Here is a 15,538-nt window from a genome sequence, read left to right on the forward strand (position 1 = left end):
TTATATATGTGTGTGTGTGTGTGTACATTATATATATAGAGCGAGACACACACACAAATATATATTTCTAAAATTCATTACCTGTTGTTCCCACCCACCCCCCTCCAAGAAGTGGAGATTATTATTAATATCGTACAACTGAAAACATGGAAAAATAAAACCCAGAAAGAAAAATGGGGGGATAGAGCCCCACCCATAATAAAGGGTCCCCAGATGGGCACAGGCCCCACGCACCATGCAGGGAAGAAGGCAGAGCAGCTGGTACCCTCAGCGTTCATGTCCATATAAAAGGGTATTTGTTTGTTTTTGCTGCATCCTGCCCCACGTTCTGTGTCTGCAGAATGGAGTGATGCAGCACCAGTCCTGCTGCCAGCCTGTCTCTCTTATGGGGCCTGTGGAGGAGCGTGGGTTTCCTTCCGGCCTCTCTCTCTCTCTCGTGTGTGTGGCACGGAGTGTTTCCAATCTTTGTTCTTGCCTCATATGGGGTCCTCTTAGTAATTCTGTGTAAGAGCAAACCCGAACCACTGCCGCTGTTGTCTCTAAGATTAAGGAGAAGCTGCTGGAGTGACGGTAGAGGCTGGGGCAGCAGCTGGAGCAGGAGGTGGGGCTGGAGCAGGGGCTGCCTCACCCTGGGGCCTGGAAGCATCGCCATGGTCTGTGGAAGAAGCAGGCTCCTCTGGTTCTCCATCTTCTTTAGTGGCCAGGCCCTCAGGGTCAGGCAGCGATTCTTCAGAATCTGTGTTCAGGTCTTCCTCTTCATCATCCTCCTCATCGTCATCATCATCATCCTCCTCTTCGTCATCCTCTTCTTCTTCGTTCATCTCCTCTTCATCATCTTCCTCATCCTCTTGGGAAGAGTCATCCTCGTCCTCCACATCACCAGAGCCAGATGCCGCCGCACCCCTCTCCTGAGGTGCGGTCCCGGCTCTGCTCGGTGAGGGACCTTCAGCGACTTCTGATTGCTTCTTGCTGAGGTCCAGGGAATCATTGAGGCCCACACCAGCCGCGTTCTGCAGGAAGAAGAGGGAGCTGTTGTTGTCAGTGCTGAGGTTGAGGGAACTGTCCAGGTTGATGGAAGAGTTCTGGATGTCATACTCGAGAGTGGAGTGGGCAAGGCCCTCGGGGCCAGGAGAGATGGCAGGAAGCTCCCCTCGCTCCTGCTTCTCGTGTTTGCGCTTGTGCGAGTCCATCTGTGACATGCCCACCACCGTGTGTTTGCAGCCAGGGTAGGTGCAGTGGAAGTGGGAGCACTTGAGTTTGTACTTGCAGTCGGGCACCTCGCAGTCCACGCTCGAGCTGAACTGGCAGAAGCCGGCGGCGCTGATGACGTCCTGCTTGCCGTGGTGCTTGCGGTGGGCTGTCACCTTGGTGCTGTCAGTGCAGCGGAAGCCGCAGCGCAGACAGTGGAAGTGTGTGCTGTTGCCAGAGAACTGACAGTCTGGGAAGTTGCAGCTCAGTGAAGACTTGAAGCGTTTGAAATCGTCCAATACCAGGTTGTCAACACGATCGTGATGCTGGGCGTGCTTGTACATGTGGGTACGGCCACAGAACTTGTAGCCGCAGTTCTCCCGCGTGCAGTGGTAGTGGGTAACCTTGAGAGAGAACTGGCAGCTGGAGTCCTTGCAGTCCTCGTAGAGGTCATAGCGCCGAAATCCCTCCAGCATCATCCCTTCATCCAGCATCTTGCGTGAGGACGCGGTCTTGCGGCGCTTGCCAAACGGGGACATGTCCTCAATAATCCAGAAACGCTTTTTGGCCCCCGAGGCCGTTGGCATAGTGATGGTATTCCCTGAGGAGAAACAACAAAGACTGGTGTTGGTGTTGCTGACAGCCAGACCTCCTCATCTCCCAACCGTCCCGGCAAGCGCTGTAACTGCCAACGCGCAGGGCTGCCATCGCTCAGCCCTCAAGCTCTAGGGAAGCCTGTGCTCTGGCTGGTGCCTGCTCGACTTCGCTTCCTCCATTTTCAGCATATCCCACCTTGCCTCTAATCCTTGCTCTTGCATATTCATCTTGTCCAGATGCTAACTGTTGCTTCACTGGTTTGCTACTCTCACAATTTCTCCTGCTGATTAGTTAATCTCTATTTCTATTTTCCTCAAATCAGAGTTTAATACAGAGGAGGTGGCTTGTTCCCATCCAGTACTGAGCGGTTTTACTGTACTTTAGTGGGTTCTAGATGGTAGAAGAGTTTAAGCATGCTAAAACCTCACAGGTGTACTCCGTTCCCCATCCAGGCTCTCGTAATGCATGGCAACTGCCAAGGACAGGCAGCCAGTGAAGGAAGATCCCATGCGTGATTAAAACTGCAAGGGGGGGAATTTATAGAAATAGGATGGACTTTGGCCAGGAGACTGCAACATCCCTCACTGTAATGAGCCCACGTATTACAATGAGTGCACTTAGAAAGACAGATGGACAGATGTTCAATGGGGCTAATTCTCATCATCACTAGCCAGTGGACTCTGAGAGAAAATACCAGTTCTACAGCTTTCCCTTGGGTCTCAGGAGTCACATGGTGCCCCTAGTAAATAAAGAGCCCTCATCTGTCTTCCACTTCCATTCACAGGGCCAGCAGAACTGGCTGGTGTTCACGTCCCCCAGGATCACGCTGACATCAAGGACTTGACCTCATTAGATCTATTAACTTTTTTTTTCTTCTCTGCTTGCTATTTCCAGAATCAAACCACAATCTGCAGTATCAACGTGCAGCACGGACAAGGTTGGAGGCAAGAATTTCTCACCAGGTGCAGAACTGTGAGTGTAATTGGAAATTATAGCTCGCAACTAAAACATTCTCTTTTTGCCTTTCTTCATTCTGAAACTGCCATCCTCTTACAAAGAGGCGCGATTTGTGACATGCAATGCCTGGGGCCTGAGAATCCAGAGCAGCCTGCATCCTTGTCTAGGAGACTGAAGAAACAGTCATCTGGTTGACTGTTGTACATTTTTTTCTTTTTCTGGCTGATAAGCAGGTATTAAAAGTGATGAATGCTATTTTTGCCACATCTGGCCCTTCAAATGACAGCCCTCCAAGAGAAGGTGACAATCACTGAAGGAAACATCCAAAAGTTAAATTGGACTTGTACTAAAAGATCCAAGTCAAGGGGAGTAGTAGCAGCAACCTCACCTCCTGCATGGTTTGCATGGCCACGCTACACAGATTGCAGGATGAGCAAAGAACAAAAGATTTTTCCACACCTGTTTGTTACACGGCACTTTTCATCAGCCTGCAAATAAGGATGCCAGCTTGGGCATCCATGGCGAGACCATCTTAGTGACATGAAGCTGGTGGAAACTGCACATTAAGACTAATATAACCAGCTACCAGTGAAAGAATAACTTCCCGTCACTGCAGATTTTCAGTTAGCAAGGTCTTAGCTAGAGAATCTGTGACCAATTACTCTCTGCTCCCCCTCACCCCCAACATCTGGTATTGTAAAATCCCATTCTCTGCTTTCAGGCGACCAGTGGCAGCGCGTCGCTGCAGCACCAATCACTGCTGTCCAGATCAACTCCTTACTCCTTCTTTTTCTTAGAACAATGCAGCCAAACCATCAAGTTGTTTATCATTAGTATTAATGCTCATCTTGGGACAGGAATATGGGTTATACCATCTTAGGGGAAAGACTGTGGATGGGAAATTGGGAAATAATTAGAGTTTGAAGTTTACCTGTTCTAAACTTAATGTATCTGCTCAGCTTTTACAACAGTTCTAATAGTTGTGTTTAAAACTTTAGTTAAACCCATTTTGTTCTCTCATTTCAGAGCAAGGCTATGAAGAAGAGGTGACAACCTGGTACACTCGCCTCCTTTAACCACTAGACACCATTCAGTCCCTAGCACCCAACTGGAGAGCACCGAGCCTCAACAGATGTCATCCCAGCGGTAAGTGCATGCCGTGCGCTTGTCTGTTCAACTACAAGTGATGCAAACACTCACAGAACTATACAAAGGTAGAAAGAAAAACTTACAAATATATAATGAGAGGAAAGCACAGCACAAGGTTAATATGTTTCATGTTGCATGCAAATCAGTTTCAAAAAAAAAAAGGCAAAAAGTATAGTTCTTGTGTATTTTGTTCATCAGAACACACTCCTCTGGACAAGGCAAAGGATCCTTCTCCTGCCGAGTCCTGGGAGAAGAACCTGTGAACCTCCCAGTGGAGCTGGTCCCCCAGCCACACTCCCAACCATTTACCTTGGATTTGCACATTACTAGAAGTGGCAGGAAGAATGACTGGGACATTTGTAGGCTGCCAGAATCCTCTTAAGTGTGAACTTTAAGCACAAATATGCCTTTAATTAACTAGAAAAGAGCTGGGAGTTGGGAAAAGAAGCCAAAACTGAGACACACCCTAAAAAAACATTCCCAGATGGAATGAGAAGCCGCAGCCTGAGACATCTCTGATCTTAGTCACACATGGGAAACACGGCAGCTTAAAACTAAAAATCTTCATGTATTTTTTGCAGCTGGTAAGAGCAGATGTAAATAACAGCGAGTGTGAGAAACAGCCTGGGCTGTCTGATGACGCCATCGTGGTGACACTGAACTTCACTCTGTCACTGGTGCTGGTGAAAGCAGCCCTGAGTTCTGTGGCTTTGTGTATGAATAGGAAGCAGTGAAGCTTACAAGATCTATAAAAACAGGGGACCTGGGTACCTCGTGAGACGTTGACCTGCTGAGATGTGTGGGTGGTCTGGAAGATCTAATCAAAAATTCCAAGTCCCATTAATGCTGCATGAGCAGAAGTTTGCTTTGTGACCACCCGGCTGTTATCAAGAGGCTGAAAGTGCAATTTAACTATGGATTTTGTTAGATTTTTCTCATAGTTTGGAATTGGTGGCAATTGCTCTCAGGTATCCGCATGTTTATCAATGAGTTGCTGGGTTTTGGTTACCGTGTCAGCAGACAAAAGGAGCAGGCAGGGACGGGCCCTTGGATACAATTAAATAAGACATGGTGTGATGTATCTATATTGACCCAAAGGTGCAAAGAAAAAAACTGTGGGCGGGGTGAGTGGGGAAGCAGATGGGCACAGGACACTAGAGAGAAAGCAAAGTGTTACCTGCTGCATCCTGAACTAAGGGAACGTCACTTTTTACTGGAGCTGGAGTGGCAATGATGGGCGAAAACCCAGCGGTGCTGGCGGCAGGCATGACAATGCCTCTGCTGGATCCAAGAGTGGCACTGAGCAGAGAGTACGAGAGACAAGATGGAGAGAAGAGATAGGGGAGGGTGGGGAGGGGAGACTTAAGCAGGGCTTGTGAGAAAGATGGAGGCAGAGATGGTGGCTGAGGTTGTGGTGCAGTGTGGGTTGCATCATCGGCAGCAGCAGTAGAAGGAACCAGGCAGCCTGGAGAATGTGGAAAGAAAAAAAGCAGAAAAAAAAAAAGGAAAACAAAACAAAACAACAAAAACAAAACAAAAGAACTGAAATGAGAACCCAAGAGCAGAAGCAATATGGTGAAAATGGAAAATACAGTCACAAATGTATGAAACAGAACTATAACAGAGAAGAAACAGAAGGTGAGGAACTGACAGCATCAGGAAGAGGAGGGTGTCTGTGGAAGGGAAGGCGGCTCTAGTGGCACAGGGGAAGTGCCACAGGCTGTCACACAAATTCCTGCTGCTTTGGTCCTTATTTATCTATGTAGTGCCAGCTTGTAGCAGCTCATTGCTGGGAGGGTGGTCTTGTGTTCTGGGTGGGTGGAGCTGCTCACTACCTGGGGGGCAGGGGGCATGTCCTAGGAAGTGTGACTTGGGCCCCACGGCCTAACGACAAAGGAGAGAGTGCCAGGACCACCGTCCACCAGAACTCTCGGGAGGAGCTTTAATGTCTATGTTCATGTAACGTATGGTTAGATGTGCCGTATGATAATCTTCTTCTAACTGGTGTGGGCAAGAAAAGTAGGAAAATGTGTACAAAATTAAACTCAATGAGGCAGCCTATCTAGAATGTTACACTTAACCCTGGAAGGACAGCTCAGAGATCCCTGGATCACCACTAGAAGATAAGAGAATTCATAAAAGATACCTGATTACTGAAAAGGTAACTCTGTAATATGGGGTTCGGAGTGGGGGTGGGAAACCGCTACACATTATCCTGGCAAACAGGAAACAACGGCAGAAACTCGCTTCCAAAAAGAGGGGCTGATGGAGGTGTCCTCTGTGCAACACTGCACAAAGGAACAAGAGTTTTTGCACAAGGAAGGGAGCCCAGTGAGCTGCTCGTGTGTCGATTTCTGAAGATGTGGTAGGGTGTTGTTTTTTTCCCCCGCGTATATAATATTTGCTTACAAATAAATATTGTACAGCCTTTTCTGTACCTCAACGGTATAGGAAAGTGTCTGACTTAGATGCTGCACAAGGAAATACAAAAGGATATCAGGGGAAATGCCAAGTACAGAACAGGCCCACAACTTTTTGGGTTTTTTAAATCTATTATTAAAATACATCCAACTTCAAGACACAGGATAAAAGTTTCTCTTCAGGGGAAAGAAAAGATACGTTTTTAGTTCATAGATGCTTGAGGTGCACATTTTGATGGATCTCCTCTCACAAAGGATGGAGATAGCCAGGTTAGTACGAGGCACTATTGTGAAGCAGGTACAGTTTATATTTTAAGGTGCAGTTGTCCTTTGGCCTCTCCCCCTGTGTGTATCTCCCAAAAGAGCAGGCAACTGATGATCCATTTCACACCCCCCTTGCCTCTTACCTGCTGATGTACTTTCATTGCCCACTGGAGTGCTGGAGCAGCTGCGGTCCATATTGGAAGATTCAGAGGAGATACCCCCAGGGCTACAGCCAGTGTAGTCCATGTACTCATCAGTTTCCGTGTCCATCATGCTCGGGGGTCCCTGAAAGGAAGCTGGGGTTCCTGAAGAGGCTGGGCTGGGTGCCATGCTGCCAACCTGGGGGAGATTTTCATTTCTTGGAGTGTGGCCAATAACCTGCAGCAAGAAAACAGAACGGGGACTTTCACACCAAAAGCAAGATGCCAAGACCGAAACCATCTGTCTGCACATTTATTTCTATCTGCCACAGTTCATGAGGGACGGCTGGAACATGCTCCTGAGTGCAACCCATGGCACTGGGGCTACAGGTGTGTCTTTCTTCACTGGGAGCTCAGGGCACTAAACCTGGCACACGTATCCTGGTATGTGGATTGTGATGCGCTCAGAGGCCGGGAGTGTTAATCTTGGCACCAGCATCCCGGTGTGTGGATTCTGATGCATTCAAAACCAGGAGGTGTTAATCTTGGCATTACTTCCTTAGTGCAGGTCCTTAAATAAAGCTGGCTTGTTTCATCTACCAAGTCAATGGACGTTATAGCAACTAAGGAACAAGAATAAGCAGGAGGCTGCAGGATGGCCGCAATTCTGAGCTCAGGGCTGCAGCGGAAACTCTTCAATTTGTTCATGAAACACAAACCTGACCTGCCAGGTGCTCTCAGTTATGTGTCAGAAAAGAAGGAACTGCCTTGCTCTGCTGCTTCCTGAGAGAGGCCAAGCAGTGCCCCAAACTAACTTCAAATCAATAAGGGAAGAGAAATTGAGAGTGGTATTTCTCCCATCCTAGATAGAAGCAGCAAATAATTCTTTATGTGCAACAGGAAATGTTTGCTTTAACCAGCATGTTCAATTCTTCCACATCCTAAGCACTTTAATTTTAACAAGCCAATTGGTGTATATTGAGCAGGGAGGGCGCACAAGTTGTAAATATGAGTATTTTAGCAATATCCTTCTCAATTTTTTTTCTCTATAAATCACAAGGAAAAACTTTTTATACTAAGTAATGCTTTGATGTCTATGCTTCATCATTTTACCTCATGTTGTTAAAGTCCAACCAGGTAAAGCCTGGGTGAACCCATCCCAGTTGCACCCTCAATGCAGACACATATCCTGAGGTGTGTTTGGGTACAAGTGTCTTGGCACTACAGCAGTTCTGCAGTGAGAAACCCAAGGGACCAACACTACGTGGGATCTACAGCTTAAATAACCAGTGAGTCACCTGAGTAGGAACACGATCAAAGTTCTTCCCCAGCATCCTTCTCATGTGCTTTCTGGCGTGGGATGTCATTTGGTGCTTGAGCAGGAAGGAGAACTGGCAGCCCTCTCGAATGCAGTGGAAGTGGCTGTTCACCTGGTTGTATTTGCAACCTACAGACACAAAACCATTGTATATTACAGATTACAGTGTACATGGATTTAAGAAGTGAGCATGAGCAGCAGACTAGTCCCAGCCCCCTTCATTTTGTTATAAAGGAATATCACCATTACATAGAGTAGTGCCTAATGCTCTCCAGTCTTAGCTAGCACCTTTTCCTTTACAAAGAGAACAAAACCAAGACACTTAATGCTATCATAGAAGTTAAAATTGAAAATACACACTAATAATCAGATTAAAAAGGAAAAGTTTTTTGTTTGCTTTTTTGTGCTCTCAGAAAAGCAGTCTCTCAAAAGCTCTGGCTCTGGACAGTGTATGCTCTCTGGTCAGATAGAAATGAGCCAGGAGGTGTTTACTGCCACGCCACATTTGTTCTGTAACAGGGGCAGCTACTGAACAACAAGCAATTTATATGGGTTCTGGCATACGGCACTTGACACATTTGCTCCTCGTGGATAGTGCCATGGATCCTGGGAGTCTGTGTACCTCAGTAACAGACAATCCTAAACAGCTACTGTCTATGGCTGATAAATAACGGCTTGTTGCAGTTAAAACACAGCTCTGATCATCAGGCTCTGTCTCTTCTCCATCATCCCTTGGCCATACCTGAATACACAGAGAGGTACAGACCTATAGACAAGCTCAGTTTTATTTGTTATCTATCTATCTAATCACCTATACCCATCCACCTTTACTTACAAATGTACATATTTTTCATCTCTCTCTCTCCCTCCCCACCCATACATGTGTGCATGTATTTATACACACACAAACATACACACAAAATCTATAGTGTGTGTGTTCAGAAACAGTCACAACCCTTAAAGTAAGCCAGGGCTTTCTGCACCTGCCTCTCTCTCTCTATATATATATATGTATATGTATGTGTGTGTGTGTATGCATATATATATATATATATGTATACACACAATGTAGAAAGCACAGAGATATACAGAGAAGGAGACATGCAATTACATGTTGGTATAACGATACATACCTGCCCAAACACATCCAGCTACACCAGCCCATCATGCCGCCTGCATCTATGCAGGCAAATGCAGCGTCCTGGCTCAATACTGCTCGGCAAGCCCAAGCTATAGGCATATGTACATACTGCTGAATGCATGTACCCCATCACTCCCAAAAATAAACAGTGCTGACACATGCCCAGCCTGTCGATACCTCGCTGCCAAACAGCTCCTGAGCGGCCCAGCCCATCTTTAGCTCCCAGATCGTGTTTTATGTACGTGCCAAGTGTGTTTGTTGAGGTACCGCGCTCCCCACAGCCCCACCTCCTGTGCCCCCCCAGTGCTGGGCTGGAGAACAAACAGTGCTGGCGGGACTGAAACCGTATCAGCAGCGGGCAGGTGAAGGCTCGCCCGTTGCCAGGGCACCCTTGGAGGCTGGGTGTCATGTATCATTGTCCTGCTTTGTCTAGCCCCTGCTATCACCTGAAACACCTAAAGTTGAGTAAATAACAGCAACCGCTGCATCTGCTGACATGTGTAAATGAGCCTTAGGTAAGTACTGGCTGTGGCGTGTTTGCACTCATTACCCTGGTTACCACAAACAAGCTGCCATTTGGTACAAATTCTTGAAAGCTAAAAAGTTTGGTTGTGGTGATTGTGGCTGTTTCCCTGCAATGTGGGAGAACAGCACATGGGACCGTTATTGTGAACCCTGTTTTGTTTCAGCCTTTTTCCAACAGGAGCGACAGGGAAGGCTGTGTCTGTGACACTGCTGAACCAAGGCACAACTAGAGGGGTTAAGTGAACCCCCGGCAGCTCAGGACGGAGCGCTGCTGGAGCTGTCTTTAGGGGTTCCCCCCAGTTCAGAGCCCTGGGTTTCAGGTCTGTTCTAGAAACCTCCGTGGGAACGCATTCAGTTTTCTGTTGTATGTTTGTTTTACCAGCTTTACACTAGAAGCACTTAGATTCAGTAACTACTGAACCCTTGAACTCCACCCAAGAGAAGCATTAGGCCCAAAAGACTAAAAAGTACAAAACCCAATCAAATAGACAAAAAAGGCCTTCACAATTAGATAAAAAGCAAAAACAAAGGGAAAGCTATATCTCCAGACAGATATAGATATATAATCCTCTATATTACAGTTTATATTCATTTAACTTGTGTCTGGAAAACATGCTGCAATTTGGGCAGATCAGGAACTGCTGTTTTGTTATATTTCTCTTTTAGTGATCTAATGCCCAAATACATCTTAAGCTTAACTCGCAGGCTCTAATTCATGGCATTCTTATCTGGACAGACTATATGAGTTGATGGAGGAAAGAGAACAAAACTCACCTAGTCTGCCACACTCCTCTCTCTTGGTGAAGTACTTGAAGCCGTTGGCTGCCCTTCTCTCTGCCTTCTCGTGTTTTTTCACGTGCCAGGGCAGCTTGGTGGTGATGTTAGTCACAAAGTAGCAGCCAGGACGAAGACAGTGGTAATGCCCTCGCATCCTGAATTCACAGTGCTACAGAGGAGAAAAGAGACAGGTTGTTTTAAGCATATCTAAAACAAACACACTCTTGTCTGCCTGCTACTAATGCTGCCCCTCTGAGACACGAGAGAGGCCTGAACTGATACTCTAGATCACATTTATTTTCCACAAGCTGCAATGCAACCTTGTTCCCTGTTGTGTAGTTTGTGTTTCTGTTGTGTATTCTGTATTGCACTATTCTGTGGTGAAATATCCCAAACCTAACTAACTCCTGGCTTTCCCTGGTATTCGATCATTCTAGTTGCATTTTCCACTCCACCTGTATCAAAGAAACAGTGCAATTTGAAATTTGATGGAAATCAACCATTTTGCTAGACCACTAATTATGACCCTTCCATGGTTCTGTAGTTAAACCAGGAATGAAAGAGCCCCACTTCCTAGTGAGTAGTCTGCTTGCTCTTTCCCATTCTTCTTCTCCCCCACACACACTCAGGCTCTGGAATTGCTCTTACCTGGTTTGGACAGAGACACTGCAGCGAATAGTAAGCAAACTGGTCTCGCACATTCACCAAATTATTGTTGGGGTTGATGTGGTCCAGGCAGTGGGATTCTGCTTTGCCAGAGGTTTTGCACACATACTTGCAGTTCCCAAAGAGACAGTGGAAGTGGAATTTGTTGGCGTACTTGCAGTCCGTTGCCAGGCAGGGATCGCTGGAACATATCCAAAACCCAATCATCACCTTCACTCATTTCACACATTTGTTTCTCTGCCAAAATTTACTTCAAGGGGAGCCCAGCTGAAGCCTCTGTTCCAAACATGGCCTACAGATTTCCCACAGCCACCTTCCTCTTCAGTAACACTGCTGCTGGCACCACTACTGCAATTCCACCAAGCTAGTGCGCTTTCTTGATTAAGATGCTGAAAATACAGCAATGCATGGTGGGTTCTGTAGTCTTTGGGGGCCACACTTCCCATTTAAAGCTCTCTCGAGATCTAGCAGAGTCCAAGCACTTGTGCCCTCTCTCCACTACCTGACTCCCAGTCTTCTTCACTGAAAAAACGTAATGAAGCTGTATTGTACTGAGTTACAGACGACATTCCTGGGAGACGGCCACAGAGCTTACCGGGGACAAATCCAGCAAGCTTCCTTTTCAGCAATCTATAAACATCTACTCTTAGCTGTGTGTACTCCAGTGCAGTAACACCTCCCCTCTGCGCGACTGAGCACCCAGGTGTCCCGTTTTTTGTCCAGTGATAAGTCCAGACTTGCAGCAAGATCTGGACGTGGGCTGGTCAGGTGTCACGCTGAAGACTTCAGAGATGCTATCCTACCTCTGTAGCCTTCAGCCTCAAAAATACCGCAAAGACATGTATTTCTGTACACCTCTCATGAGGTATAAAAAGAGGATTAAGTGATAAGTCAGCAAGTTTATTTCTCCTCTAAACTCATACCTAAAAGTGCTCCCAGATATACCTGAAAATCCTGTTTGTTTCCTAGGATAACTGAAGGTATTTTCTAGACTGAAGTAAATTTTCTGTGAGGTAAAGCCCAGAGTACTTTCTAGACAGAAGGCCTCTTGGTGGGTGAATACAGATGTAGTACTACAGCTCTGAAAAGCGCTAAAGGGGGGATTGCAAGGCTGGAGAGGACAAAAGACAAGCAGCATCTACGACTTACTTCTCCTGGAACTGGAGAAATCCGGGTTTGACCTGAGGCTTGGCATTCTCCAGGGAGGTCGTTGCCAGGGGTGAAGTTGCCAGGTTAGGCACTGATGCTGGGATCTGAGGCATCTGGGGTATGGTTGACGCCAACTGCTTCCAGGCGAGCAGTGTGGGGGCAGAGGGCACGGCGGCCGGACTCGGGGTGGGCACGTCGAGAGCAGGAGCGCTTGCCATGGTGACAGAAGTAGCAGATGGCGATGAAGGGGCCAGCGAAGCCTTATTCTCAGTAGCAGTTGAGAAGGGAGACTCAGAGTTACTTTTCACAGTTCCACCCTCAGTTCGGAAGTGAAAACTGAAAAAAGACACTGTAATTAGGACATAAATTCTTGACCGTCGCACATAAGTTGATTAAACATCAACAAGAATCTGGCAGGAGTCTGCAAACAAATTAGCTGAGGTTAAATCCTAAAAGGGGCTCTGCAAATGTTGTAGAAAGATTTAGGGGCCTCCTGTCTGCAAAGAGAAGGGAATTAATTAAGAGGGGTGGAGACAGAAAGGTGTAATAACATGTTGACATCAGGGAGATGCAAGAATCACTGCAGTCGGTAAGATCGATATGCCCATGGGGGCAGCTTCCCATGAATGTCAGAAGCCACAAGGCACTACTCAATGCCAGAGACCAACTGTCCTAACACATCTTTCCATCTTAAAATCTGCAATGCCTCCTTCTCTTTAAACCCCTTCATACCCAGTCCCGCGGCCAGCTGCTGAAGGCCATGTTCATTCTTTACTTGGGCAAACCTTCCATTGCCTTTAAAAGGAACTCGGCGCAGTTTTGAACTGCAGATTATGCTCTATAGAAATCTGCAACAGCGAAAAGTTCCAGTATCCCACCCTTCCTTTGCTAGTCCCCTCGCTGTAACAGTAGGAGTATATCTTAAATATCTCCACCCAGGAGTCATCTGGAGTTCTGAGGATGCTTTACAACCTCTGTCATGCAGTTCTGGCTACCAAACACTGGGCTGTCTGCTGCTTTCCAGAGTGCTGAGAAATGGCAAGGGAAGGAGGAGATCGCTGTCGGCTGGACAGTTTGACTGCGTCACTTCGAGATCCTTGTCCACATGATGTGAACCTCTTAAACAAAACGATATATCTAAGTGCTAGGGAAGTCTTGTTAAAAGAGATTTGTCATGACTGCAGTGCTGGGGAACTGTCTAGTCCATAAAAAGTCCATATCCAGTGACAACAGTTGGGTTTACAGGATCCTCCCATGTATTTTCTTATTTCTTTGTATGATGTATTTGTGTGCTGTGAGAAATATGTGCCCCCTTGAACAGGTTATCTGTCAGCTGGACTATGGCAACACACAAATGTCCAATTCTTAGCCTTGCCAACACTGTGAGAAACACCTTGTTCACAAGTTGAACACGTTTGTTGTGATAATTACTAAAGAGGACAGCGTTCCGCACAAATTCTGGCTGAGCGCACTTGCACAGGAAGCACGTGGGTGCCCACACGGCTGCCCTCGGCATTGCCCACGTTCCTGCTCCGGAACAGGGTTATTGAGTAACGCGTGTCTCGCCCTGCAGTGCGTGTGCTGCAGCCGGTACTCACTTGGCGTGTTTGATGGCTCCATCCAGGGTGCTGAAGAGGGCACCGCATTCCTCCACCACACAATGGAAATGCACCTTGTGAAGGAAGTCGCACTGTGCATCGCAGAAATCCTTGGTACCAAACCTGGCCAAAGCAGACAAGCAGGCATCTTAGGGAAGGCCCCAAAAGACAAGTGGTGTTGGAACAGACCTATTTCCCTTGCTTTTCAACCCTACTACCGTTCTGTTTTCTAATGTCACTGTCCCTGTAGCACAAACGACGCTGCTGGCATTGTTAGTTATTGCCTGTTATATAGATCTGAACATGCAGAACAAGAACCTGATTTCGCTCCAATAGAACTTGACTGAGAAACTCCCATTCACTTTTAGTGAGAGCAAAATACAGAACTGCTCTGAAACAAAAGAGGAAAACCATTTGTGTTCTTGAGTGTGTATGTACAAAAGCCAAAGCTCTGAGGAACGACCAAAGGTTAGTAAATCAAGGGAAATCCAGACCAAGAGGGCACTGCTGAAATATTACAGGTTGGTTTGCTTCTTTTTTTTCTGTTTGAATTTACTGGGAGCAGCAAAAGGGAAAAACCAACTGTGGTTCAAGGGAATGGAAATCCAGAATCTGCTCTCCCCTTGCCTTGAAACAACAGGGTATCACACAGGTGGGAGAGACAAAGTGTTGCCCAGATAGTAATTACAGCCTTGTATGCGTAACTAGTGAAAAGCGCAGCCCATGAAGTACAGAAGGAACAATACTGCAATGCAAACCCCATCACCTAGGATATGCCTCCTGTCATCTCGGAGGAAATGGTCAAGAGGGCAAAAAGATGTAAGCCTGGTTTCACTGCTGAGCCAGACTTATTAAGAGTAGCACATGTGATTTCAGGAAACTCCAGAATCACAGGGAATCAAGGAAAAATCACTGGCAGGAAGGATCTGAAACTTAACAGGGGAATCTTGCATAATTAAGATACAACAAACTACAATTGCTCTGATGAGCAGGAAAGCAAGAAACAAACAGCAGCCTGTGTGGTCCCAGGAGGGACCTCCTCACTATTTGAGGGTAAAGAAAAAAGCAAACAACCTCGTACTGGAGAAGAAGGTCAGTGGGTATAGAACATGCAGCCAGTGAAGGCTTGCAGGGGGAACACAGAGGAAAGTGAAGGTGTGGTAAGAGGTAAGAAACCAATTTAGTACAAGCTAAAGGGGCTGTTTTACCAGGGACAAAGGGTATTGCACTTAGAAAGCAGCTCTCATAGAAATGGGATGTGATGTTTAAAAAATGTCTGCCTTATAAAATTTGCCTTGGATAGGGAAGCTGAAGACAAAAAGGACAATTAGGGATAAAGACCTTGTGGAGAGCAAATAAAGGAACTGGTTGGAAAATATAAATATGCACACATCAGCCAGGCTGGATGATGTATGTCCTGAAGCGCAACGGAAATTAACTCACAAACTGATTGCGTGACTATTTGCTGGGTTTGAAGCCACAGAGAAGAGGGAGGTTCTAGGAAATTGGAAAAAAAAAATAAAAATTAAAAATCTAGGTACTGATTCTTTTAGGGAAAAAAAGACAAGTGATCTTTGGCAATTATCATACTTCTAGTCTTAACTTCTCCTGCTAGTAAAGTAATGGAACAAATATTAAGAGGGAGGAGA

The 15,538-nt window shown here is 46.4% G+C and overlaps 1 protein-coding gene across 1 annotated transcript in view; it reads right to left on the reverse strand.

Moving 5' to 3' along the window:
* Positions 1–545: 545 nt before the first annotated feature.
* CASZ1 (castor zinc finger 1) overlaps positions 546–15,538 on the reverse strand; it is a gene marked incomplete at both ends in the record, with an annotated part of 81,778 nt that continues 66,785 nt past the window's right edge. The window contains 8 exons of the mRNA XM_080359006.1: positions 546–1,789; positions 5,069–5,356; positions 6,719–6,953; positions 8,014–8,162; positions 10,474–10,645; positions 11,125–11,323; positions 12,292–12,627; positions 13,890–14,012. Coding sequence (XP_080215132.1) covers positions 546–1,789; positions 5,069–5,356; positions 6,719–6,953; positions 8,014–8,162; positions 10,474–10,645; positions 11,125–11,323; positions 12,292–12,627; positions 13,890–14,012 — 2,746 coding nt within the window. The remainder of the gene's footprint in view (positions 1,790–5,068; positions 5,357–6,718; positions 6,954–8,013; positions 8,163–10,473; positions 10,646–11,124; positions 11,324–12,291; positions 12,628–13,889; positions 14,013–15,538) is intronic.

Source organism: Nesoenas mayeri, assembly GCF_963082525.1.
Source record: "Nesoenas mayeri genome assembly, chromosome: 24".
Classification (NCBI taxonomy): domain Eukaryota; kingdom Metazoa; phylum Chordata; class Aves; order Columbiformes; family Columbidae; genus Nesoenas; species Nesoenas mayeri.